Source organism: Gymnogyps californianus, chromosome 3 (assembly GCF_018139145.2).
Source record: "Gymnogyps californianus isolate 813 chromosome 3, ASM1813914v2, whole genome shotgun sequence".
NCBI classification, from domain to species: domain Eukaryota; kingdom Metazoa; phylum Chordata; class Aves; order Accipitriformes; family Cathartidae; genus Gymnogyps; species Gymnogyps californianus.
Window position 1 is genome coordinate 52,291,648 of NC_059473.1, and position 24,923 is coordinate 52,316,570.

Here is a 24,923-nt window from a genome sequence, read left to right on the forward strand (position 1 = left end):
ATGGTTACAGGAACACAGTCCGAATGGCACGGAATAAAAGTTTGTGTGAGGGGTGCCTTGGTTCTGTTAGGGATATTTAAAAAAACATTCAGGGAAGTGAGTGGCCTGATTTCTATTGCAATTCAGTATGAATTAGGCACTGGGTAATTGCTTAACTCTCATCAGCTTCCCAGCCTGTGTGTTTAGTAGTTCATTTCAAGAACCACGTTAATGAATCCATCAGATTTCCAGGTCTCTTTGCACATATAAATGTGCAGCTAGATGCTCAAATGCCCAAGGCGTGCATGCATAGCAGCAGTATTATCATATGGAAATAGGTTTGTCGTACTGTTTAAGGGCATATTAATTGAACTCCAAAGCTGCTAGAGCAGGAGCTAAAGCCACAGGCAGTAAAATTCATTCCTCATGACATTCCTTGTGAACTGATATATGCATTCAGCAACAAAACATCTTTTTCAAACTTGCGAGAAGTGATACTTTTATGTAGCTTCCAACCACTTTGTTGCAAAAAAATCAACTTTTGACATCACACATGTAAAGTGATGCATCTTCTGCAGGAAGAATATTTTGAAAAGATACACTGTTATACTTGTTATAAAATGCTTTGTCTCACACTTTCTAAAGGCATCTCAAGACAACTATCATTTTTCCTCTTTGCATCCTAGTTCCTTAAAATTAATGCTTCCTTCCTTATAAAATTTTACTTCTTATTCTTTGTATCCATTTTAGTGGTGACAACATACATACTAACTTTTTTTTCTTTACAACATAACTATTATGTATTTAGAGGTTTGATTCTCTTTTTTTTTCTTTTTATCAGTTGTAAGTGGAATGCTACATTCTGTTGTAAGACTCAAAATATAGAGACTAATATCCACTAGATTACAAAAATTTTTTAAAAAATCACACTTTAGATACATTTTACACCTTTGACTGCTTTAAAAATGTTCCTCATATTCATAAACGACTAATCCCCTTATCCCTTGCGTTTAGTTTCTAATATATTCCATTAAATTATATGGTGGCAATAATATTGATTTTTTTTTCAATGTTTCCTCATATATGGAAATCATTTGTAGAAATCTTAAGTTTACCTGCATCCACTTTGCATTTTGTTAGTCATCCAGGCATAAAATTGCTCAAATTTATACACTAGATAGATGTGGTTAGGTGTCTGTACCACTTACTAAAGTTACTTAAATGGGAACAGAATTAAGCCAATAAACAATTGTTTTTTCTCTCCACTGGTGCCAGCAAGAACCTAATACTGAATTAAATTTCTTTGTCATGTCTGTGCTACAGAGTGAAGTAAGGGATCTCTGTAGTTCTGCATCCTCAAGCTAGCTCCAAGCAGCGCTGAAACATCTACCCAGCATAGTACAGCACCGTGCAGAGACAGTAGTCCAGGTTCGAAATGCGCTATAGCTGCATTAGCTACAGATTACTGACATGGCCGTAAGACTTCCAGCAGGGCTACCTTAAAGCTTCTCAGCAGTGTGAGCTGCAAGTAAAATTCAGTTTTGCCACCTGAAGAAGAAGGAAAAGGGCTAGGCTACTGCTGCATAGAAATGAGAAGGCAGAGAGGAGAGGAGGGTACGCAGGAATTAAGAGCAGAGGAAGATGCCTGGCTGTGACAGCTGGTCCTGAAGGAGGGGTCAGAGTCCGTGGCAGCAGCTATTTCTGGGGTTAGGAAGGGTTCCTCAAAGTAGTGATGTTGAACATCTGAGGTCTTGTCATAGTCCCTGTAGCATAACAAGCTAGAAGCCTTGCTCTCTCTGCTTGCTGTCCGCAGCTCTGGCACAGGTGAGGTAAGTAACAGGGACATGAATGTCTTGCTGTATTTAGCAGGCTGCTGCTGTAGGCAGCTGCGTACTTTGTTTAAGCTTGTTTGGCCTCCTTTTCCAGAGGTAGCTTAGTTGGCATCAATCTGGGCATCCCTTCCCAGTGCTTCAGGGCACAGTATTGTTCTGCTCCCAGTTAAAGCTGTGCAACTCCGCCAGGGCCAGCTATGCCTGTTCAGACAACCAAAACCATGGTCTACTTTGAAAATTTTGCAGTGTTTGCACTCATATTTGCTTGGGTAGTCAGCTATCAGGTGGGATTCTTCAGTGATAACAAGACCTGACTCTATTATGCACACATAATAGCGCAACAAATAACAGGTTTTCATACTTTCAGTATAACACATAATCTTGTTACTAACTCTGCTTTATAGACTTTTCATTCTTATTTTCTGGAATGGGCCAGTAAGTCTCACATCCCAGCCAACATGCTAAGAACAAGATTGTGCAATACCCTTGTGTGTAGGTATGGGGTAGAGGAATCTGGAAAGAGCATTATCCTTTCTCCCACAGGGGCCTGAAGTCATTTCATCTGAGAGAAGCACCTGGATTCCTCTCAGCTTCTTTCTTCTGTTCTATCCCTTGCAGCACTTGGACCACAAGGCAGTTCAGAAGGGGGCTGGAAAGAAGTAAGATTGCCCATCCACATAAATCAGCAAATGAGATTTGGGGAGGTCTGGGACAGGTTCTCTGAGCTTATGCTGTCCATTTTACCAATCCATCTTTTAGGTTAATGCTGCCTGATGTAAGGCAAGCCCCAGGAGAGTCTGTTTCTCTGCAGACACAAACTCATCAGCACTCACTGAAGAGCCTTGGGACGTACATGCCGTCATCTAGATCTTAGGGAATGAGCCCATGGGTTGTTTTGCAGAAGTCAGGAGGGAGACTTTCACTTTCAGATTCAAAAGAAAAACATTGAAATCTCTAAGACGTTTTGATGCAGTCCTACACTTAAAGCTTTTAATGTTTATAGAAAATTGCCTCTTATAGTATTGATGGCAAATTGCCCTTAGATTTCAAAAGCTGCACAGAGACTGCAGCTATATTTTTGACACCATATTTTGACAGATTGTCATGCTTCTCACAGAAGTTTGATTTTAGATGAAATATGCATAGTAAATGTGTGTACTTTATTATAAGGAAAAAGACCAAAATTGCTCTGCAAGTACTACTGTGCTTTGCAATTGCCTTATATCTGATAAAACCGGTGTCATTAAAAATGGATACTTTTCTACTGTGGCATTTATCTTCATTGTAGTATTTGCAGGTTTTTCTATAACTGATGATTGGCAAAGCCACAAATCCTAAGTAAACATAGCTACTGCAGATGGTATATATTCTGCTTTTAAAGTTTCTTGCTGTAAGCACAAGAAATACCAAAAGACAGGGCATGTGGATGATGGTCTCACACTTGGTGCTGGATATAACAAGTGCCAGAGGCAAAGTCAATCCAATGCCCAAGATGTGTGGTTCACAGCAGTAGCACGACAAGGACTGTGACATTCGGGGGAGGGTGGGGGGTGTTTTTAATTGACTTTGGATGGAAATAAGTAACAAAGTACATAGTTTCAAAGTAAAAAATGCTTAGTCTGTGTTTATGGAGATTTGAACTCTAGCCAAGAATCCAACTGCTCTCTGACTCAAAAGATATACTATATGGTAAAACCTTTTCCAGTGAAATTTGGGGTCTCGGGCCTTTTCTTAAAAAAAAAAAAAAAAAAAAAAAAAAAAAAAAAAATCTCTAGGTATGTATCGCTCACTATAACATTATAATTTGTACTTTGGAAAGTGCAATTGGAAGCTATATTTTTCTAAACAGAAACACTATGGAGAGATGAATTTGGGTATTATGGGCAGTGCCATTCTATATGTCACTTTCTGATAGCTTTGATTTCCCTTAAGGCATGCTCATATTTTCAGTATAAATCCTTGCTCCAATCAGCAGCCTATCATTTGACTACAAAAGCTCATATAGGACTGAAACTTGGTGCCTTATAATATTTTACATTTTCAAGGGTTTTTTTTGACCAAGTGATCATGTTGTCAGGTGAAGAGAAGGAATTTTTTGCCTTTCCAGTGTTTTATTTGTGTTACTATTTAATAAAACACTCTCCAGGTAAAAAAAAAACCTAGTTGAAAAATCCTGCTAGTCTGATAAAAAACCAAACAGCTATAAATTTGCTGTACACAATATAAACATTTGCTGGTTAGAACTTATAGGAGCTTTTGTGTGATTGGTGACTACTTATTTGCACTCCCCCATCATATTTTCATTCACCAAATAAAAAGCATGGAAATACTTTACTGATTACCTTTATTAGGCTAAGTTTTGACCCTATGAAACCAGCATGTGGTTCTTTTGAGGAATGATCTGAGATGATTAGTGGGGATTCAATGTTTAAAAACTGGAAATCTTCTCCCTTACAGTGCTGCTATGTGATCTTGGACAAGTCTCTTTGGTGTGGATCCTCAATGGCATTTGCGTTTCCACATCAACTTAATTAAGATCCTCAAATTTTAGGGATCTGTGGCCAAGGTTTTATATGAATTAGGCTCCAGTCACTAAAACAGAAATAGTAGTACTTTGCTGCTTCACAGGAGTACAGTGAGAGAGGTTCACTTGCAATTCCAAGATGCTCCGATGCTCTGGTGATCAAAGCCGTGCAAGTATCTTAGAAGGCTACATTATTTTGCTTTGATGTGTAATATATAACCAAACTGTTTTTGAAGACATAAAAATAAGTCTGTCTAGTTCCACGTATATCTTAGATTGTACTCGGTTTCCCTTGTATTCTCTTTAGAATACACTATAGCTTTCTCACATTACAATAGCACTTAATGTGCATTTTCTGGCAGCTCGTTAAATAATAGAATTAACACCTGTCAGCTGTGGTTTATTTCACCCTTAGCATGAATTATGATTCTAATGTAGTACTCTTTTGATTTGGTTTTGGACTTGATTTTAGAGGAGGGAATGAGTAGAGGCGTTGAAGGTTGATTTCTTGAAGTACTTGTTTGCCTGAGAAGGCAAGAAAACTTGTAAGCCCTGCATTTTAAATGAAAGGTGAGAAGATCTGTGTTGGTTTACTTTGTTCAAATAGTCATGGTTTTGAGGAACCTTTGCATCTCTTGCATACTAGTTTTGCACTACTAGCACAAAGCTCCAGTACTGATGGAGATGTTGATCCTGCCTTCATTCAGTAGCTTTAATTTTCATGATTCCCATCTGTAGTGAAGGGTCCAGACAGCCAGCACTGAATGAGGGAAGATCAAAGAAAAAAAGGTAGAAGAACAGAGAAGACAAAACAATTTTGATAAGATTGCTAGTCAATATATTGTCAATGACAACAGGTCACATCAGAAGAAACTGGTTTCATTCTATGATGAGATTATAAGTATGATAAGAAAAAGTAATTGCACAAAATCAATTTCATTTTTTGCAAGACTGCAAACTACAGATTATTCTGATAAGGAAATCACCGCCATAATATATCAATAAAAGGCTTTAGGGGGCTGGGTTCCAACTGACATGGTTAGGGTCTGTGCAGCAGCATTGTCTCATCACTATCAGATGATGCAGTATGGATGCCTCACTGGGTTGCAGTCATGTGGATTAAGAACTGGCAGATCACAGAAGGTAGTGTTTTCTGTGAAGAATCTATGTGTAGCAGGGTATTGCTAGCAGCATTCAACAGGGACTGACAGCAAACCTGTCACGATTCAACACTCAACAGTGATCCAGAAGTAAATATAAAGACTCTGCTGATACAGCACAGCAATGATGCAAAGATTAGTCATATTCAATTAATGACAAAGACAAGACAGTCCCCAGAAAAGTGCCATGAATATGATTTGGGGCTGGGGGAGACAGGAAGGAGGAATGGCTTAACCAGTGAGAAACTTAAGAGTTTCTCTGTTTAGGTTAAAGAAGATTCAGAGGTATCTTGATGACAGTATGTAAGTACCTTTACAGGAAGAAAATATGGGATACTGAAAGACTCTTTATTTCAGCAGAGAAATGTGAAGCAGAAAGCAGTGGCTGGAAGCTGAAACCAGAAAGGGTCAAAGTAGACATCAGATACAGTTTGTAACAGTGATTTTGAAGGGCCATTAAAACACTGTACCAGAGGTACGAGTGCATCTTTCCTCACCTGATGTCTTTAATCTGGATGTGAACGTCTGTTTTGGAAGATAGACTTTGGCCAAACCATGTATCGTACATAGTCTGTCTTCAGTCTAGCTAATAGTGATAACTGTAGGAGTGAAGACGTGGCAGTCCAGATTTCAACATGGATTGCAGAAGCCTGGTAAGAAATCTGGATATGTGTTTGAGTTGTTAGCTCACGCAGAAGTCCCTAGCAGTGCACCTACGGTGCTGCAGATTAAACTTTGGCTATGGCTACCTCACTGCAACCTTGCCTTCATTCTGCTGTGTAGACACATGGGAAGAGGTAAGGGTGAAAAAGAAAAGGAATATCTGAGTTGAGGAGTAACTTTAAAATAACAGTAGGGAGCTCAAACTTGAAGCTTTGTGTAGGGATTCAAGAATCGGAGTATTGTATTGAAGTTGGAAGAAAGATAATTTTAACAGTAATACTTTATAAGCATAATAGGAAGATATTATCAGAGACCAAAGAAAAGGCATTTGCAGTAGGCAAGAGAGAGAATGAGAGCTGTAGTGCTTAATCCAAGGGAAAGCAGATCTTTAAAATGTTGTGAAAAAGGAAATGGCAAAATCTTGTTACCAAAAAACCAACCAGCATAGCATGTAAATGACAAACTCATTTTCCTTTCATCCAAAAAAAGAGCTACATTCTGCTCCCACTTCCAAACTTAGAACACTTAAAACACTATAAATGGGCCAGTCAGGAATCACTGAGACGACAGCTTGGTTTCACCATCCTAGTTTTTATTCAGCGTCGCTCTTGGCCCTGCAGATGTCATCTGTGGGGTTTGAATTCCAGAGAGCTGACCAGAGTTTGGTCTGATTTTACCTTTTGTTTGAATGATCATAAAGGTAGGAGGATTTTAAAAACAGGATCTGGATCCCCATTGAGGTTTTTAATACCACCTGTTCTGAGGTCACTTGGATTCAGGATTTCTGCTTAGGCCCTATCTCATACATTTTTACAGATATTCAAAAGCCTGTATTCAAAAGCACACACACAGGTTATATTAATTTCCAGTGCCTAAATCCCTTAAGTGCTTTGGGGATTTCCCTGCTAATCCTCTTTTTAATGCATAAACCTAGAGGGTAGGTTTGGGACCTTTGGGATTTATTCTTTGTGTTAGTTGTTTTCCAACCAAAGAATCTTTGAAGGGTAACAACATGAGTGCTAAATACAGAAAGACATAGAAAGTTTATATGCTGTTTATATTATCACAGTAATCTGCCAGTCTTTTTTTGGCAAATGAAGGGAAAGAAAGTGTGACTATTATTAGTAATTATACTACTTGTAGTAATTTTAAACACTAATACTAAATTTATGCAAAAGTGTTAAATCCTGATTGAACAACTTAAATCCTTTTCTTTCCAAGGGCAAAATAACTGTATTAATATTAATGAAGCCACAAAATACAAGTTAACTGACAGCATTTTTGCAGTTGCTGCATTTTATTACTGAAACTTTATTATATTTTTCATGTCTGAATGTAAAAAATGAATAAAACTATCACAAACTGCTCTTTGTTGTAAGTGACATGCCTTTTCTTTATGATGCATGCTTTGCCATAAAAAGGGAGTGCTTAATGCATTTCTGTTGGGAGATGCCTATTTATTCTGACAAACCGATCAGCCTCCGGGGTGTTCTTTTGCCACAGAACTGATTTTACATCTCATCCATTATCTAATAAGATGTGAAAAGAGTATCCTGTCTCACCAAAAAAAATCAGGCTTTGTTTCATTACAAGGATGTGGCAGGCTGACTCATGGACTTAGTTGCAGGATATACAATTGTTAGTGAAAGGCCTGGTTACACTCGTGCATGTTTCCAGTACAGCAAGCCTATGGGGAAACCATTGGTAACATTGGTCCTGAGGATTTTTTATTTTAAAGGTAAGTATAAAAAGTGGCTTCTATAATGAGAAAATGCATTTCACATCTTTAAATAATACGGCATGAGTTTATGAATTTTATTATTATAATAAATAGCAACGCCACATAAACAACATCGCGAGGCAGCCAGAATGTCTTTGCAAAATATATGCCCCGGGTTTTTTTTTCTTTCTGCAGTATTTCTCCCTTTTCAATGTTTATGAAAAGTTTAAAATTGCACTTGCATGGGAAAAGTGAGAGAGACTGGAGTGAGGAAAGCAAGCTGAGGTGTTGTGTGATAAGGCAGTGATAAAGCAAAGTGTATACAAAACCCTTTCAGACAAATGTTTTCAGCCAGATGTGTTCATAAGGAAATAAAGTCACAAAGGAAAAAGAGACTAGGACACACAGTAGGAAATACCGTTAAACCTGGCCATAACCTTAATTGTTAAGGGATAACAAGTCTTTGAGATATTAGGTATCCAGACAGAGAGTACCTCTCTATACGTGTTTGAGCAGGTTCAACACGGCTGAAACTTTTGACCACTAATGCAGTGCAAATTGTTGTTGTATTTAAATGATGCTCTATTACAATAATAATAGAGCCTCTCATACAACATACCTTGTAAAAGTGCCTCCATTGTTAAGCTGTTTGCTAACAAGCACAAGTGAATTAACAAATCAGTGTTAGTTGAAGTAAAATAAAACATTTTAAATCATTGACAAAGTAGTGGAGAGAAGTGACAAGAAAGCAAACAAGTGATTAGGTTTGATATCTCCGGAAGTTAGAACACTCACTCCACTCCTCCACTCCAAATTTCCCTCACTTTCTGAATAACAGGATCAATCCTTTTGGACTTGCACAATGCTTCTTTTCACAGAAGTGCAGTTTCTTTAGCATGACAATGAAATATGATTTTCAGTGCTCCTTAGAAAAGTGACAATACAGCTTGAAAGAGTTCAAAATGAAATTGCAAAAGCTGGAATTTGTGGCAGACAAATGTTCTAGTGTCATGTCCTCCTGATATCCTTTATTCATTACATGTGAATGCAGCTCTGTATCTAAGAATCAAGGCTGTTTTATCAGTCTTGCTTATAATGCCAGTCAGAATGGCTTACCACTGAGAGATCTTTCAGAGTCTGGAGTTGCATCAAGACAGCATAGCTTTAAAACAGCATAAAAGAGATCCATTTTACATTATTGACTTTCCCCCCTACCTGCAAGGACACAGAATTTAATGCAGCATTGATGGGTCAAAGATTTTGACACATGTCAAGACAGATATCTTCATTTTAGCGTTTTAAAAAAAGGCATCAAACTTGATACATATGAACCAGTTTAGGTGGCAGAGGGAGCTCAGACTGAGGTAGGGACAACTGTTTTACTCTTCTGCAAAAGACATTACTTTTCAATGAAGCCTTATGTAAAGAACAATGTAATTTAAGGAAGATGAAACCAGAACAATTGCTAGAAATGCAATAAGGGTCTAGAGGTAGTCCCCTAAAACCCGCATTAAGTAACCTATCGTTGTGTTCTTTCTATGGATTTTTTTAAACCATTCTATAAAAGTCGATGGCAAGGATATAATTTTCTAGAAAATGGTGTTTCATATGACCTATATAAAGTGATCATCCCCTAGTAAAGTCAGCAATAGTTTTCCATAGAGAATGCATTTGATTCAGAATCATGAATAGACTATTTCCATTAGCAAACAGTATAAAGCAGAACTGCTTGTTTCAGCCAGCACCCTTCTTGTATAAACAGATTTCACTGTAGGAGAAACACAGCCAGAAGTATCTGGTATGACTTCATGTCCCTAAATGGACCATGTAGCAAAATCTCATTTTTAATAATGGCATTTATGTTACTTCACCGATGAAATGTATAATAATAACAGCAAAATTGTTGTGTTAATGATCAGAGTGTATAATAAGATGCACAATTAGGAGGATTATGGGAATTTAATGGGATGAGAAGGGCAAGAGATCATCTGCTGTATGACTCTTCATGACTGTAACCTGCTGTCTATATCCCTAATGTGTTTTTATGACTTGTGTGCTTCGGTTTGTTTTCCAGTTTGTGTTCTGCCGTGAATGTAAAGAAGAATACCATGAGGGGGAATGCAGCTCTCTCCTCAGCATGCAGGGAGCCACGGCCCAGAAGGTAGGGATCCCACAACTCATTACAGCCTGGTCATTATCCCTGGCCCAGCTAAAGTGACATTTGTCAAATGGGTCCTAATTATAATCCTAAGTAAAACCAATTATGTTCATGCTGAATTACTCCAGCCGTCGGAGTTGCCGAATTGGCTTTGCGGTGGATTTCGGTCGCTTTGATTGATAGAGTAGCTGAGTTCTGTCAGGAACACACAGGGCTCTGCCATCAGTCGATAAAGAAAAGGCCTTCCCAGTGGGCTTTTGGGGTTGTCTCTATTCAATGTGAACACTTTTGAAAGGCTTTCTGTAGTCTTGCTGCCTTTCAGCTTATTTGCAGTGCACCAGTCAGGAAATCATGTGGGTTTGGACTGAATAACAGGTTTTTTATACAGCCTCTGCAGAAAATGCTGTTGATAATTTATGTTTTAGCTTAGAGAAATAAAAAATGGATTGCCTAGACTGGAAGCTGTTAGATGATAATTATTCTAAGCTGCTCTATAATTTTGTAGCTATTGTAGCTATAGACCTGGACAGGAAATAGTTTTTCTCTCCTGGCATTTCTCTTTGTTTGAGATTCAGGTTTCCCTGCTCTCCATGGCAATTAAATCACAAGTCTTTCCAGTTTAAAAAAAAAAAAAGGAGAGAAAGTGCAAAGAACAGGAGAGATAGATACCCCCTAAATATCTCACAGCTTGATGCCCAGGGTGTGCTCCTAGGAAGCAGAAAACTGATATTCAGATGTCTGGTATGTTTGATGCTAAGAGGAAACTCGAACCCTGAGCCCACACAGACAGTCCAACATGGCAGATGCAGGCTTGTGGGCAGGTGCTGATGGGGTCTTGTGGCCGGCCAGCTCTCAGCAAGGCATGCCCAGCTCCTGTCAGTGCCTGCAGGCAGGCTCTGTCTGAGGCTGGCTTTTGAGGCCTCTCACTCTTTGAACATAGAGACTGGGAGGGAGTGGGAAGCCTACTGGGAACCTTTGCCATGTGCTACCATGAGACAGTTCATTTGCCATACTTTGGGGACACTGCACTAGGCTATGACCTGTGTAGAGATTCTTCTCTTTAACCTTTCTTAGTGAAGCTCTTCTAATTTATAAAAAGAATTAGCACTTGTTGACACAGAATTAAACAGCCTGTATCCTAGCAGTCAGTCAGGGTATCTACCTCTGGTGTCCTGGAACATGTGTACTGTATGAGACCCAAAATCCATCTACTTTCCCAGCCTCTAGTGATTTGTGATTCAGATGTGGTATTGTCGTGGTTTGACCCCACCCAGTGACTAAGGACCACACAGCCGCTCACCCCTCCCTCTCCCAGTGGGATGGGGAGGAGGACCAGGAAAAAAAGGTAAAATTCATGGGTTGAGATAAGAACAGTTTAATGACTAAAGTAAAATAAAATATAATACTAACTAATAATAATAATAATATAATAATAATAATTGTAATGAAAAGTAATATAATAAAAAAGATAGAAATAAAACCCAAGAAAAGACAAGTGATGCACAATGCAATTGCTCACCACCCGCTGACTGATGCCCGAGCAGCGATCCACCCCTCCTGGCCAACTCCCCCCAGTTTTTATACTGGGCATGATGTTCTATGGTATGGGATACCCCTTTGGCTAGTTTGGGTCAGCTGCCCCAGCTATGCTCCCTCCCAGCTTCTTGTACACCTGCTTGCTGGCAGAGCATGGGAAACTGAAAAGTCCTTAACTTAGAATAAGTGCTACTTAGCAACAACTAAAACCTCAGTGTGTTATCAACAGTATTCTCACACTAAATCCAAAACCCAGCACTGTGCCAGCTACTAAGGAGAAAATTAACTCTATCCCAGCCGAAACCAGGACAGGTATTTTGTGTTTAGCAGCTATCAGTAAATTTTTATTCCATGAATTTGTGCAACCCCCTTTTTTGAAGCCATATATATACAAGGAGATTTGCAGCTTAACTACCCTCTATAAAGAACAATCTCCTTTTGTTTGCAATAGCCTTAGAACAGTCTTCCAGCTCGCATTCACATTTATGTAAAAACAAACCAACTTCAACAGAGACATTGAGAGATACTTGAAGTATCCAATAGCTTAGAAAAGTAAGAGACGAAGGCTCAATGTCTTACCTGAGTTAAGGAGAGCTAGAACTTGAATACATCTCAACATGAACAGAGCGCCTTATATCCATCAAGCTATTTATGCCTAGAGTTTTACCTAGCATGCTGAAAGTCATCATGGCACCTTACAAATGAGTTCAACAATGTTGGTTCTGTGGAAGTCAGTTTGTATAATTTCCATGCTCTAGGCCAGAGATAAAGGTGTGCCAGGAAAAATCAGAATACCGTAGGAAGAAGTGGTTTACTTTAAATATTTGCATATTGCCTTAGCTTCTCCTGGTGATAATGGGAGCACTTCGTCCATCTGGTCCAGTATCTCAGCACATGAATTGCACCCAATTAGACTTGTTAACTTAGGAAAGTTGACTACTTCTGCTGTTCCAGCGTAACGTGAGCATTTTTGCTGTTCCTGAAAAATTTCCTGTACTCTCAAAGAGCTATTCCAGAATAGCTAAATGATAGTACCAGAATAACTCTTGCAGCTATGCAAATCAGTTTCCCAGTGTAGACAAGACCATACACTACCCAAAATTCATTTAGACTCCAACTTAAGCTGAAGTTAAGTTTGGCTTGGGTCAGCCTTCCTTTCCTCTAAGAAACTAAAAGAGCTGCACTGATTAAACTTCTCCACAAGGTGGTGATGTGCCACTGAAGGAATGTTTTCCCTCACTTTCTGTAACCAGGCGAGCAAACTGAGAGGTAGCTAAAACAACAAGCCCAGGTGCTGGTGAGATGTTGGTTTCATCCGAATAGCATCACTACAAAGCTATCCTGCATACAACATTCCCGTACAATGCATACAAAACATTCGTGGGGCATATATGGAAAGAAGTGCGCATGGGACTGTTTTCATCTCTCTCTCACTGAGATTAATTTAAACATTTATCCACCTGTGCTTTCAGCCCTTTTGTTCTGTTTGGCCCTCCCCTGCTAGGTGCACAACCCTGTGTGTCAGAGTTAACTTGCTATTATTGTACTGCTTGTTGAGGTGGTGAGAAGGATTGTTTTATCTTTGACCATTGTCTGTTTCAAGGTAAGAATAACACACTTCCAGGGTTGTCTTCAGCTCCTGCAGTTTGACTCCTGTCCGGATCCTTTCCATATCATTTATTTTAGAAACAGATCTTATTGGCACAACTCCTGCCACTCAGACTTCAGGGTCGACCAGACACGCTGCCACCAAACTGTTCCTCTCCAGACCTGGTGCAGGATACATGGTCTCAGGAAAATACTTTCTATAAGAAAAATGCAGGTTTTACTTTAGCCTCTAGTGGCTGCAGTAGTGAAAGGACCTTCTGTTATCTTCACATTTCTGCAAATGCCTGCACATCTCTGACGTTCCCAGTATAAGAGGAAACACTGCAGGCAGGTTTAGGCCTAAGTCAGCATGATAGAGATGAATATGGTGGAGCATGAGGAGTGTGAAAGAGTTGGAAGAAAAGCCAAAAAGGAGTGTTATTGTCGAGGAATTGGGTAGCCAGAAGTTGATGGCAACACAGAGAGCAGGAAGAGCTGCGGTGCCACTCAAAGCAGCTTTCTTAATGGCCTGTGTGCCAAGGTACTGCAAGGGCCGTCTGCTCCCTGGGGACTCTCCATGGGTCTGTCGGGGCAGGGCCTGGCACCTCCCTGAGGACAAGGATGGGCCAAAATTGTGGAAGGTGGGCCCACAGGCGGGCCCATGGCTGGGCAGGGTAGGGCTGTGGGGAGCTGCAGACAGGCCCTGCTGCAGTGTCACTGGGGCAGGGACTGACATGGGGTCCTGGGCCATGAACGGGGGGCGGGGGGCATTCCCAGGGCACTGGGCTGGGACAGCAAGGTCTGGTGGTGCCCTCAGAGCCTGACAATTTGGGAAGCCTTGGAGAAGGAGATCCCTCAGAAAGAGGTAGAACTTGATACAGAGGCATTCAAGCGTCCATGAAAGCCAAGAGCTAATGGGAGTGCCTGTGACCTGTCAGAGATATAGTGGAAGCTCCAGAAAGAGGAGAAGGAAGAGAGAAGAAAGGGAATAAGCCTGTGAGATGACATGGGACAACTATGAGAGTCCAGGAAGCAGAAATGATGGTGGCGAAAGGGACCTGTGCTTGGCCAGATGTCAGAAGGAGGAAGGAGGAAGCCTGAGGTCAAGAGCGGGGAGTGGAGCTGGTGGGACAGTGAAGGGAGGGAGGGCAGCAGGGAAGGGGGAATGGAGTCAGTTGGTAGGAGGAAGGAAGAGGGCAACCGCAGCTGCAGAGCACAAGAAGGACAAAGAGGGTGCCGCATGTGGTGCTTAAGGCTATTCAAAATAAAGGGGTTTGAACCTTATAATGGTAGGAAGCTAGAGGGCATTACTTGCTGCTTGGGATAGAAAAGGCAAACTCAGCAGCAGGCATGCAGAGAGTAGCCTAGCTTTAAATACTGGCATATCATGATCTTTCAGATCTATGCACAGATATTGCATCGTCCATTGGGATGGGTAAAATGTTCTCTTTCTGCTGAAATGTCCATTTTTAGCCCTGATAGGCCATTGAAAGCTCATCTTAAGCATTTACTGGTGCAGGGCTGATTATTTCCCATCTTAGTGTGTAAGTTACATAATTTCAGGGAAAATAAAATGTATCTGTGGCAACTTCAGTTGAGAAGCTTTCTTTTAAAACCATTGCAGCCTCTTGGAGCTGTTTGAAGTTTGGGATGAGAGAAGTAATCATATTTGATGGATTAAAAGGCACAGTGTGCATGATGGAATCAATGACACAGTAAAGGTGACTCCAGCCAGATTTAGGTTTAGAAATAACCGCATAGTCCCTGCTATGTACACCACAAAACCAAGCTTCCTGACCCCTTTTAACCTCACCCATAGACAGTCTATGCTGATGGGGAATCTAGCCATAAACCAGCTTCCTCTGTAAGTCCCCAGCTTAAAATTAGCCTAGCTTTCCTAGCACAAAACCTTTCTAGACAGTTTGCTTTTTACGAGGATAAGTAATGCACCTTCTTGCTCACTAGTAACTGGGCAATAAAATGTGACCACATACTAGATTTGAACATGTAGCTTCCAGGACTGTTTTGGTGCTGGGCATGTTGATAAGACACCTGCAAGGTAAATTGTAATAGCAATAGCAATGACACTGATGTAAAAGTGGTGCATGTGTAAATAAGTGAATAGAATATGGGGCACAGAGACATAAATATTTGAAAAAAAAAGACACAAACTGGATGGGATGGGTTATAAAAAGGTATGTTTTAGAGATGGTTCTATGGACAAACTTTGCCCAAGATGGCTTTAGCTGCTCATTATCTTGTCCTGCCAAGCCAATGAGCAATGAGTGTGTGATTATAAAAAGGTAACAGCTTTTTAGCAAGTTTGCTTTTTCAGAGGTTGCTGTGAATTTAGTGAAGAGAATAAATTAAACATCATGATAGATTTCTGGATATATTCTATAGTACAACTGTACACAAATCCCTCCAATAACCTGCATTCAAAGGCTTGAACCCGAAAGATCATCTGGTGTCTAATTCGTCATCCTACAAACCCAGTCTGGCAGTCTTTGTAGGACCCAGACATAAATCTAGTTAATCTCATTTGAACAAACTCCACTATTAACCCTAGGTCAGCAACAGCTGTAAACCTAAGCCTAGATAAAACGTCCATGGTGGCTGAAGTCTTAAAGCTTGCCCAGTGATCTCTTCTGCCCTATGCTCCAACCCAAGCTCCTTAAAAATCCTCTCAGGCCATATCTAGTCTTAGTCCAAGCCTTAATTCCAGCTAGTTCTAGCAACCGTGGCCCTGCAAACCATGCAATCCAGCAAAATCTATCACTAAACATACATCTTTGGATGCTGGTGCAGCTAAAAATTGTCACCAATTTTTTGCGCACAGGTTACAGAATAGGTTGTGTGAATTTCTGCCATTTTATTACATTGAAAATCTCATTACCTGCTAAAGGTGTAATTTCAGACCAGGTTCATTGTATATGCAAAGTAGAATATTTATTGTTAGTCTTATCAAAGACTTAGAAAGGTAATCAAATAACTATTTTTAGTCCATTTACAATAACACTAGGACCTATAGTTCAAATTATATATAGTTAAAATAACAGATACGCAAACTTTCTGGTAACACCCATTTCTCTGGTGTTATGTTTAACCTTCCACTGCCTCTCTGGGTCCTAGGCTCAATGGCTTCAGTCTGCGATGGGCTGGCATAGTGAGTCCTTTACCAGGAGGAGCATGATGTTGATATTGATGGTTTTTTTTCCTTCTCACTGTACGGTCTGCTTGGGGTCACTATTATATGTTTGTTAACACACTCCTTCACTGGTCTGCAAGTCGATGTTGGATCCAAAATTACTATTTATGGTGTGTTTTACCTAAGTCGGTTATGTCTTTGTTCTCTTTGTTATCCCTAAGATTGTTTTTACCTAGCTCTCAAGGCTGCCTTTGGGTAACTGACCACTGGAGAGTTGTTTATAGTGCCGGGGCCTCCCATATCATCCTGTGCCTGTGCTTTCAAGGCCTCTGCTATCATCCCATGCCTTCACTCCTCTGCGCAGCATTTTATGGTAGGGTTAGAGACAGTTCATTCTGCCCATAATACCTATACTTGTCATTGCTGTCTGTTAGTTACAAAAATACATGTTACCTTGTTAAACCACGCAATTATACAAAATCATACAAAAGCAAGAGCAAAATAGGTAATAGTCACCTGATCATTGCTGTCACTTGCTAAACCAAATCTCTAGGCAGGCCAAGACAAGTCCAGAGAAAGCCTGATGGGTCCTGAGGCCTGTGGTGCTGGCTTGGCACAAAGGCTGTGACCTCTTACAAGAAACAGCAACAGCATTTTTACTGAACCACAAAGCTACATGTTCTAAACCTCCATCTACAGTCTGTTTCAGTGTAAGTTTATAGCTAGTGCTGTAAAACTTAACTTCAACTCCACTCCAAACCTGTGGGATGCTGCCTGTCCCGGCTGTAGCCCTAAGCTGGAGGCCTTGGTCACCCAAATCTACAAGCCTATCCCCAAACCTACCACCTTCAAATCAAATCTCAGCTGTTTGTTATTTGGGACCCAGTCCTTCCTGTACTCAGGCAGCTGATGCAGGATCCAGATACTAACTTTGCTTTTCTGCCACTGGCAGTGTAAATCTTATCCAGAAGCCCTGTCAGCCTGGGAACCCATCAGACCAAACCAAAACTAGTCCAGTGCCTCAGCTGAGTTAGTCCAAACCTCAGAGGTATCATTTTTTCCAGACCTGATCCTATTCATCAGTACATGCCACCTGGGCCCTGACTGCAACCCTAACCATTGTTTCAGAGCTCAGACCTAACTCACTCATGAGCTCTCAGGCAAATGATCAGCTCTGAAGCAGACCCTTCCCAGATCACTTCCCAGAAATGCTTTTTGCTGCACAAGCACGGCATAAAAACCTGCCCATGTGTGCGCACACATCCAGGAAAGCCTGTCACATCACCTGGCACCCTGCAGAAGTCTTTTTTAATGTAGCTCCTGGAAAGGCTCCCAGCTCACTTGGGCTGCAGGTGAGCCTCCAGCCCATCTCTTCCTCCCATTGCCTCATGTATGCAGATCTTGAAGTTGCCAATAGGTCTATAAAATATACAGACATTGCTTGCCAGGCCTCCCTTCCCATCCACTGAACAACATCTGTCTAATCTCTTGCGCTGTTTTGCCTGTAGATTCCCAGCAAGTGTGTAGGGTTGTGAAGCCTGGTCTCTATGTAGGTGGCGGTTTGCTGTAATTATGCAGCAGAACATATTGGCCCACTGTGAGCACAAGATAATTCAGAATTTGATTTTAATGTGGAATTCCCAAATAAAAGTGCTTTCAAAATATCCTTAGCTGGATTATTGTAATGCTAAGATATGAAATATTTAGCTAACACTTCATGAAAATCAGGCTTGGTGCAATGTATTTCTTACAATATTGCTGTGGAATTGAAAAACTATGCAAAATGCATATTAAATTGTAACAGAAAGACATAATGCTGACAAAATTATGGAATTGCATCTGTCTCCTGACTTACTGTATGAAGGAAGCAGCAAGCTCCTTTTTTGCTTGAACCTTCAGTGAAGGGTGAGTTGTTAGGGAAAACACATATATTATATTGGACTCCATAGTTAGTTATATGACCTTCTGAATCAGTTCTTGGTTATCAGCGTTTTGTGTTTATGCTCTAAATATTGCAAATATCACTTTCAGAATTGTTCCTTCACTATTTCAGCAAACTTTCCTTACTGCTTTTAGAACAGTGGAAAACAGAAGATGAGGTATTTGAAATGATGTACTACAGACAAGAGTTAAAATGAGAAACACACAGCATTTCTATGGAAACTTCTTTCTCTACTTGAAAGAGGGGGAAAACTAATCAAAATGATAAATAGTAAAAGCTAACCACAAAAAACGTGAATTATTTCACTGCATTTTAGTGAAAGAAAAAGCTACTGAAGAGGTTCTTCATACATAACATCTTTCAATGAGTCCTGAGTCACAGTATGAAATGTGGAACATCTATTATTAGACCATTGATTTTTTTTTTCCATCAGATAAATTTAAAAGTTAAATAAAACATGGCTGTACAAAAAATGGCACACCTAGCTTGATTTCTAAAGTATCTTAAACAATTGGAAAAGAAACTGAGGCTCAGGGGTTTAGTAGCTGGTATATTCACAATGTCAAGCACAGGACATTTCAACCCACAGATGCCTAATTAAAGGAGCAAGAAAAATAACTATAACCGGGAAATGTCCTGTAAAATTAATCTGTATGTTATAAATAAAGATGCACTGGAGGAAACCTGAGAATAGGTCTTAACTTTCTGTCTAATGAGAAATAGATGGGAGCTATAGAGAGAGAATTTTAGCTTTCCTATTTTGGGCAGCAATAAAGTAAAAAGATGTGACAGGCTGCTTTTGTTTATGAGGTTAAGCTGACAGTCATTTGCAGCTGGGTTGCCACTTACGGGAGAAGGCATATTCTTTGTTCCACTTGTGGAAAACAGGTATACAAGAATGACCCATATTAGATTAGATTTTCTGCTTTAGAGCAGTGTAAATTCAATATTCACCAGCTACCTGAATTTAATTCATGATTATATGAATGGCCCCAATATGCAGAGTGAGAACCTTCATGTGCAGTGTCACCGAACCAGAGTGCTCTGATTTTATTTAGTGAAAGTCTCTTTCATCTTGTATCAGACACAATACCCTGTGTATATCACTTTGATTTTAGCTAGTTGCTGTCATCACAAAGCAGCTCTCTTTTTACGGCAGAATTCCCTAGGCACACCAGACAAATTGGCTCACACAAAGCTGCTTCATGTGAATTTAACTGGATCACTGTGGTACTGACACCTCCTTTTTTCCTGTGCATGAAACATATTTCCATTGATGGATATCTTTCCTGTTCCTTATCTATTGCCATATTTTAGTGTTTTGATTAGCCCAAATCTTTCTCTAGAATAGAACACTAGTCCCATAGCTATGCACACTGCTCTTTGTGAAATTTTGACTCTTAAATGACTCAAATAATGCATTTTTTTCCAAAGCCCCTCTAGCCTATCTAGTGCCCTAGACATCTGCTATTTTTCCCCCCATAACTGAAGCAAAAGACACCACTAAACATGACAGGAGGTGAATTCATGTGAACATGTTCATAAAACAGCCAAGTAGAAGCTGAGAAAACGAAATTTAAGTTGGACTGTCACCATCCCTTGTAGAACAGACTTCAACAGATGAGGCTGCTTTTGCTTAGAGCTCTAGCCCAAAATAATTAATGGGCTGTGTTAATCTAAATGTTATGGTGGGTTGAACATTGCTTTGTGTACAATGAATTATTCTTTGTCTTCCTTTCAAACGCTTTCAAATATCCATAGTTGTTCTCACATTCGTGCTAGAAAATGAGTAATACTTTCTGTTTTGAGACATCTAAGCCTTTTTAAAATGCTATATTTCACATAAAGTCATAATTTTACACATTTTTTTTTAAATCTTATTTTTCCAAGGAAAATTAACTTAAAGCCAAGCATTTCTGATCAAAAGGAAAGGTATTTTTGATTTAAAGGGAGCTGCACTAGGATACATTTTTTAAAGTTATGCATGACCAGCTTTTTTGCTTATCAGAAACGAATTAAGCACCAAGAGTAAACAAGCAGGAGTCCAGAAATTACATTCACTAAAGCTAAGCACAACATAATGTTAACAGCTTCATATTCTATTCTGAATCAAGCTTCATATTCTATTCTGAATCAAGGGTCTTCAGTTTGCAGATGTTGTCTATGCTAGGCAAAATAAGCATGATCATAAAAGAAGTGTACTTACGTAAGACAGTATATGATGCAGTGGATGTCAGAATTTAACATTCTATATCTAATGCTTCCAGTATTTTGAACAAGAAGTTTTGCCATAAATGTTTTTAATCTGGATGGTACTGCTTAGCTGCTGACTGTGAACACATACTTCATTTACTTTATGTAGTTCTACCGACAAGTCAATGTGTGCCCTATTACCTGAACGAGATGCTGCTTTAAGAAGGACACTTTATTTCTATTTCAAGATGCTTTCTGTCTCTGTAGGACTTTTTCCAGTGCTGCCTGATATTGATTAACTGCATAAAAAGCTTTCCATGTACATGTTCTTGTATTGCTGTATGGTGCTCAGCAGTCTCTGTGGTCTCTTTATCCCTGTTAGTTTTTCCAAAGGACTCAGCGTAGAAACAGAATAGAAGTAAATCTGCGTCCTTCAGCGTGACCCAGAGATAACCAGACAGACTTTTCCCCCTGTCTCACTAAGGGAATATTGCAGAGGGGATGTTGAAAAATGCTTGCAACAGCTCTTACTGTAGCTTCCTGTTATTTATGGGTATTCATTCCCGGTCATAATGTGCAGCACAGTTGAGAACCAAAAAAATTATTCATAAAGTGGCATGGATGGAATCTAGTAGCTTTTCACTAGCACTGGGACAAATATTTTGTAATAATTGGGGAACCAGAGCATATTGTGTGGGGTCAGCATCACAAGTGATCAAAGTCTCCTGTCCTTGGCAAACTGACATGTGGTGCACACCTGGAGCATTTCTGAACTTCCTATCCAAGACCAGGCAGGCCAAATAAAGTGAGATCCACCTCTGCTTGACAGACCTGCTCTGTTACCTAGGCCATTGTCAACAAGATTAGGTTTGCTAGCTTAGGATGAAAGAACGTGATCTAAATAGACACCGGTAATGGAGAACTGCCATACACTTTTCCTTTATTGTTTGAGGCAAAAATGCAGATAAATATATGTGTGCTCACAGTCATTGTATGTGGAGCACTAAATAAAGCACATGAACACTGGAGGCTCATAGATCAGTAAGGTATGATTTCTTTACTGAATCAGAGGGACTCCATCACTGTACCATTTCTCTGCATTTGCTTCCTGCAGCAGGAAGTTTTTAACTTAGCATTCAGCAAGACTGGGCATAGGAGGGATGTTTCAGCTCTAATGGGCTGAAAATATCATGCTGCTGCATCTATTTCATGCTAGAATGTTTGCAATGGAAAATATTAATATAATAATTCACTCTGCTGTTTTCAGCAATTTGTTCTTTCTTGGTGAATTGCATATGTGTGGTTTGAAGTTGTTTATTTTAGTTATTCCTAGGCTCTCCCAAGTTTGTATTTGTTTTCAGAACTAAGATCAAATGTCTTTATACAAATCAAATTAACAATTTGGCATGTGACATTTGGCCTCAGTGTCATTTGCTATTAGGGCACAACAAAGACATGAAGATGGGGAAAAAGTATTTCCAAGTACTGAACCACACAGTTTAGATTTGACTATTTGGGAAAAACAGAGTCACTGTGACACTCTTCTGGGTTGACTACAAAAATTAAAAATACTTCTGGTCTTCTCATGTAGCTATTATTCTGAAAAGAATAGCAATGTTTTGTCACTGCTATAGTGATTTTCATCTTGAATCATCTGTATGGATGTTAAGTAATTAATTCCCAATACAATGAGATGAAATTAATATTATCTTCTTTCTGTCACTGGGCAAACTGAGGCCCAGGTCAAGTATTCCCCACTCTCCCCATCTTGTGTTCAGGCCTCTCTGAGTTAGCTCAGATTGCTTGCTAAAGTCATCCTTCCTTAAAGATCAAGGTGTTGCAAGATCAATACTAGATTATGTTCTTTGCTATTAGCCTGAGCAGCTTTCTCTATTTCCCAGAACTTACTAATGTGCCGTTGTATAGAGGTCATCCTTTTGCGGAATTGCTGAATAATCCAGCAGGGTGCAGGGCCGAGTTCCCTCTCCAGAAGCAGAAAGCCAAAAGTAAAAGTCACTTCTAGGATACAGCTGAGAAGACTTTGTTCGCTTTTGTCACCTCTACATCAAAAATATTAGCAAATCAGAGAATATTAAGTGAGGAGCAACAAAAGGGGTTCAAGGGCTGAAGAGACCGATGTAGGTAGTAAAATAAAAGAAATAATAATACCATAAACACATTTTTGAGGTTTTCTGATTAAAAAAGCCTGTTTTTTTTTTTTAAGATGCATGTTGCAATGGCCACCAGATGAGCTGGAAATGAATTTCTGCAGATGTTGCTCTTTGTTATTCCATTTTAACTCAGGTGACTTCAGCCAAGAAATAAAATCTAGGTCTTACTCACTGACACTGAAACAACTCACAGGTTTTATCAGTAGCAGCTGAGCAGAAATCAAGAGGAGTTATGCTTGTGTTGCATGTTTAAAAGTTAGGCCAATTTCCTTTTTCTGTCTTATTAGAAATAAATATATTGAAAAATTATCCATGTAAATATTAAAAGTCTATCCACCTAACACCCTACAAGTATTTAGAAGGTATACACAAAGAAGTTATGGGAATTTTTACAAATTATATAATTTAGTCTAAGCTCATAATTTTCCCACATGCTTGAAAAACCCACATTATGAGTGGAGAGAGCAGAACTTCAAGGCTGGAACCTACATACATTGTTTACAGCTACTATTCACATAGTTGCCAACCTTGTGTGATAGAAACAACCCAAGGTACTGCCATCTCTTTTGTCCTTGTACTCTCACTTTAGGTACGAAATTGCCAAGTAGGACACTTGTGTAGATTATGTAATTTTGTCCCGGTCATAAATAGGACAAACACAGGAGTCCCTTTTAAAACAGTCTTCATGATGACTTTTTCCATCTGTGTCGTTCTATCTGGGGAGCTACTTGCTTTCATTGTTCACCGGTGGTTTTTTTTACTTTTTCTCCAAAATTTTTGTGTTTCTTCTTTGTGCCTCTTAAGGCCTCTTAAATTTATATAGATCTATGTTTGAATGAAATCTAGACCTCCGAAACAAAGGAGTAAGCTTTATTATGAAAACCATTTTCCTTCCAGGGACCCCACCATTCTGCATTATCAAGTGTTGCATTGCCTTGGTGTTTTTGCTTTTCTTGGAAGAAGGGCTTTAATCCCTGAAGCAGAATCAAACCTATGGTGTCTAACATGTCATGTCTCAGCCGGATTCATCTGACTCCTGCTTCGCCTTGCCTTTTGCTTGACTGGTCTTCGTGCATTTGCAGCACAGCTTGATGCCCCATGTCCTCCTGCCGCGGCTTTGCCTGCCACTCGGGGCAGGGAGCAGCAGGGAGGACGCAGCCTGTGCTGCAGCTGGATGTAGGAAGGACCCGCAGGATGGCACACACTTCCAGCTGCTGCAGCTCCCCCTGCCACCCTGCAGCCCGGGACCTAACCCAATACACGTGTTGTGCACACTGGGAGAAAATAAGTTTGCATTTTGAAGCAAAAATTCTGCATCTCTCACAAAGTCCAGCCTACCTGGCCTTGCAGTCACTCCTGTCTGTTTCTCACGGGTAAATAGTTATCACTTCAGTGTAGACATCATGTCTCAGCACAGCCTCTCAGTATTACGCCCATAGGTGGTTTTTCTCTCTCTTTGCAGGGATACATAGTTGAGGAACATGCAGCCATGCAAGCTCGATGGGAAGAGGCATCTAGAGAAACAATTAAGAAGACAACCAAGCCATGCCCCAGCTGCAATATTCCAGTAGAAAAAAATGGTAAATTTATTAGATATCTTGTACTTAACTGTCTTTTAAAATTCATTTTACAGTATGAATGTATGAATGTGCACGTGTACATATGCACACTATTATTCCAAGAGAGGGAGAGCACACAGAGCTTGAATCTTCCCTCTGTCACTTTATCTAAATTATCTTGAAAACACTAAATCTAAATCACTTAGTTCTAAAGCCACTAATTAAGCCTCACAAAATGCCCTATTTTATAGGGCTATTTTATAGATAGGGAAAATGAGGCACAGAGAGACACTGGATGTAGCGTTCATATTACTAAATGTCCAGCTAGTTGTCTAGATTGTCCATTGTCACTGGAAAAAATAGACATTTGTAGGGCAAAACTCATCTCATGATGAAATAGAACATGTGTCTAATGTAGGCCAGAAGAATTGCACCTAAAAGTGGGGCGTGGAGAACTAGTCCTGCTGTAGATGTCTACACAGTATATAGCTGAATTTAGATGAGATTAATCTCAACCCAGTGACATGCCCACAGTAGAAGATCAAGTCAGAGGAAGAAACATGAGTCCTGACAAACTGGTTGCACTAATCAATGTTTACCGTGTAGGAAGAAAAGTAATCTGCTGGCACTGTGGTGGTTAAAATTTGGAACAGGAACAGTAAATAGGCTATACCCTATAGGTTCATGCTGTTCCAAGATTTAATTGTATTTTTGTTAATTAATCAAAATATATTAAAATGATTGCCTAAAT

At 39.8% G+C, this 24,923-nt stretch overlaps 1 protein-coding gene across 1 annotated transcript in view; it reads left to right on the forward strand.

The window, feature by feature from the left end:
• The window catches only part of PRKN (parkin RBR E3 ubiquitin protein ligase), a 652,406-nt gene that overhangs the window by 622,889 nt on the left and 4,594 nt on the right, over positions 1 to 24,923 (forward strand). The window contains exons 10-11 of the mRNA XM_050893232.1: positions 9,953 to 10,039; positions 24,076 to 24,193. Of these exons, the coding sequence (XP_050749189.1) occupies positions 9,953 to 10,039; positions 24,076 to 24,193 (205 nt within the window). The remainder of the gene's footprint in view (positions 1 to 9,952; positions 10,040 to 24,075; positions 24,194 to 24,923) is intronic.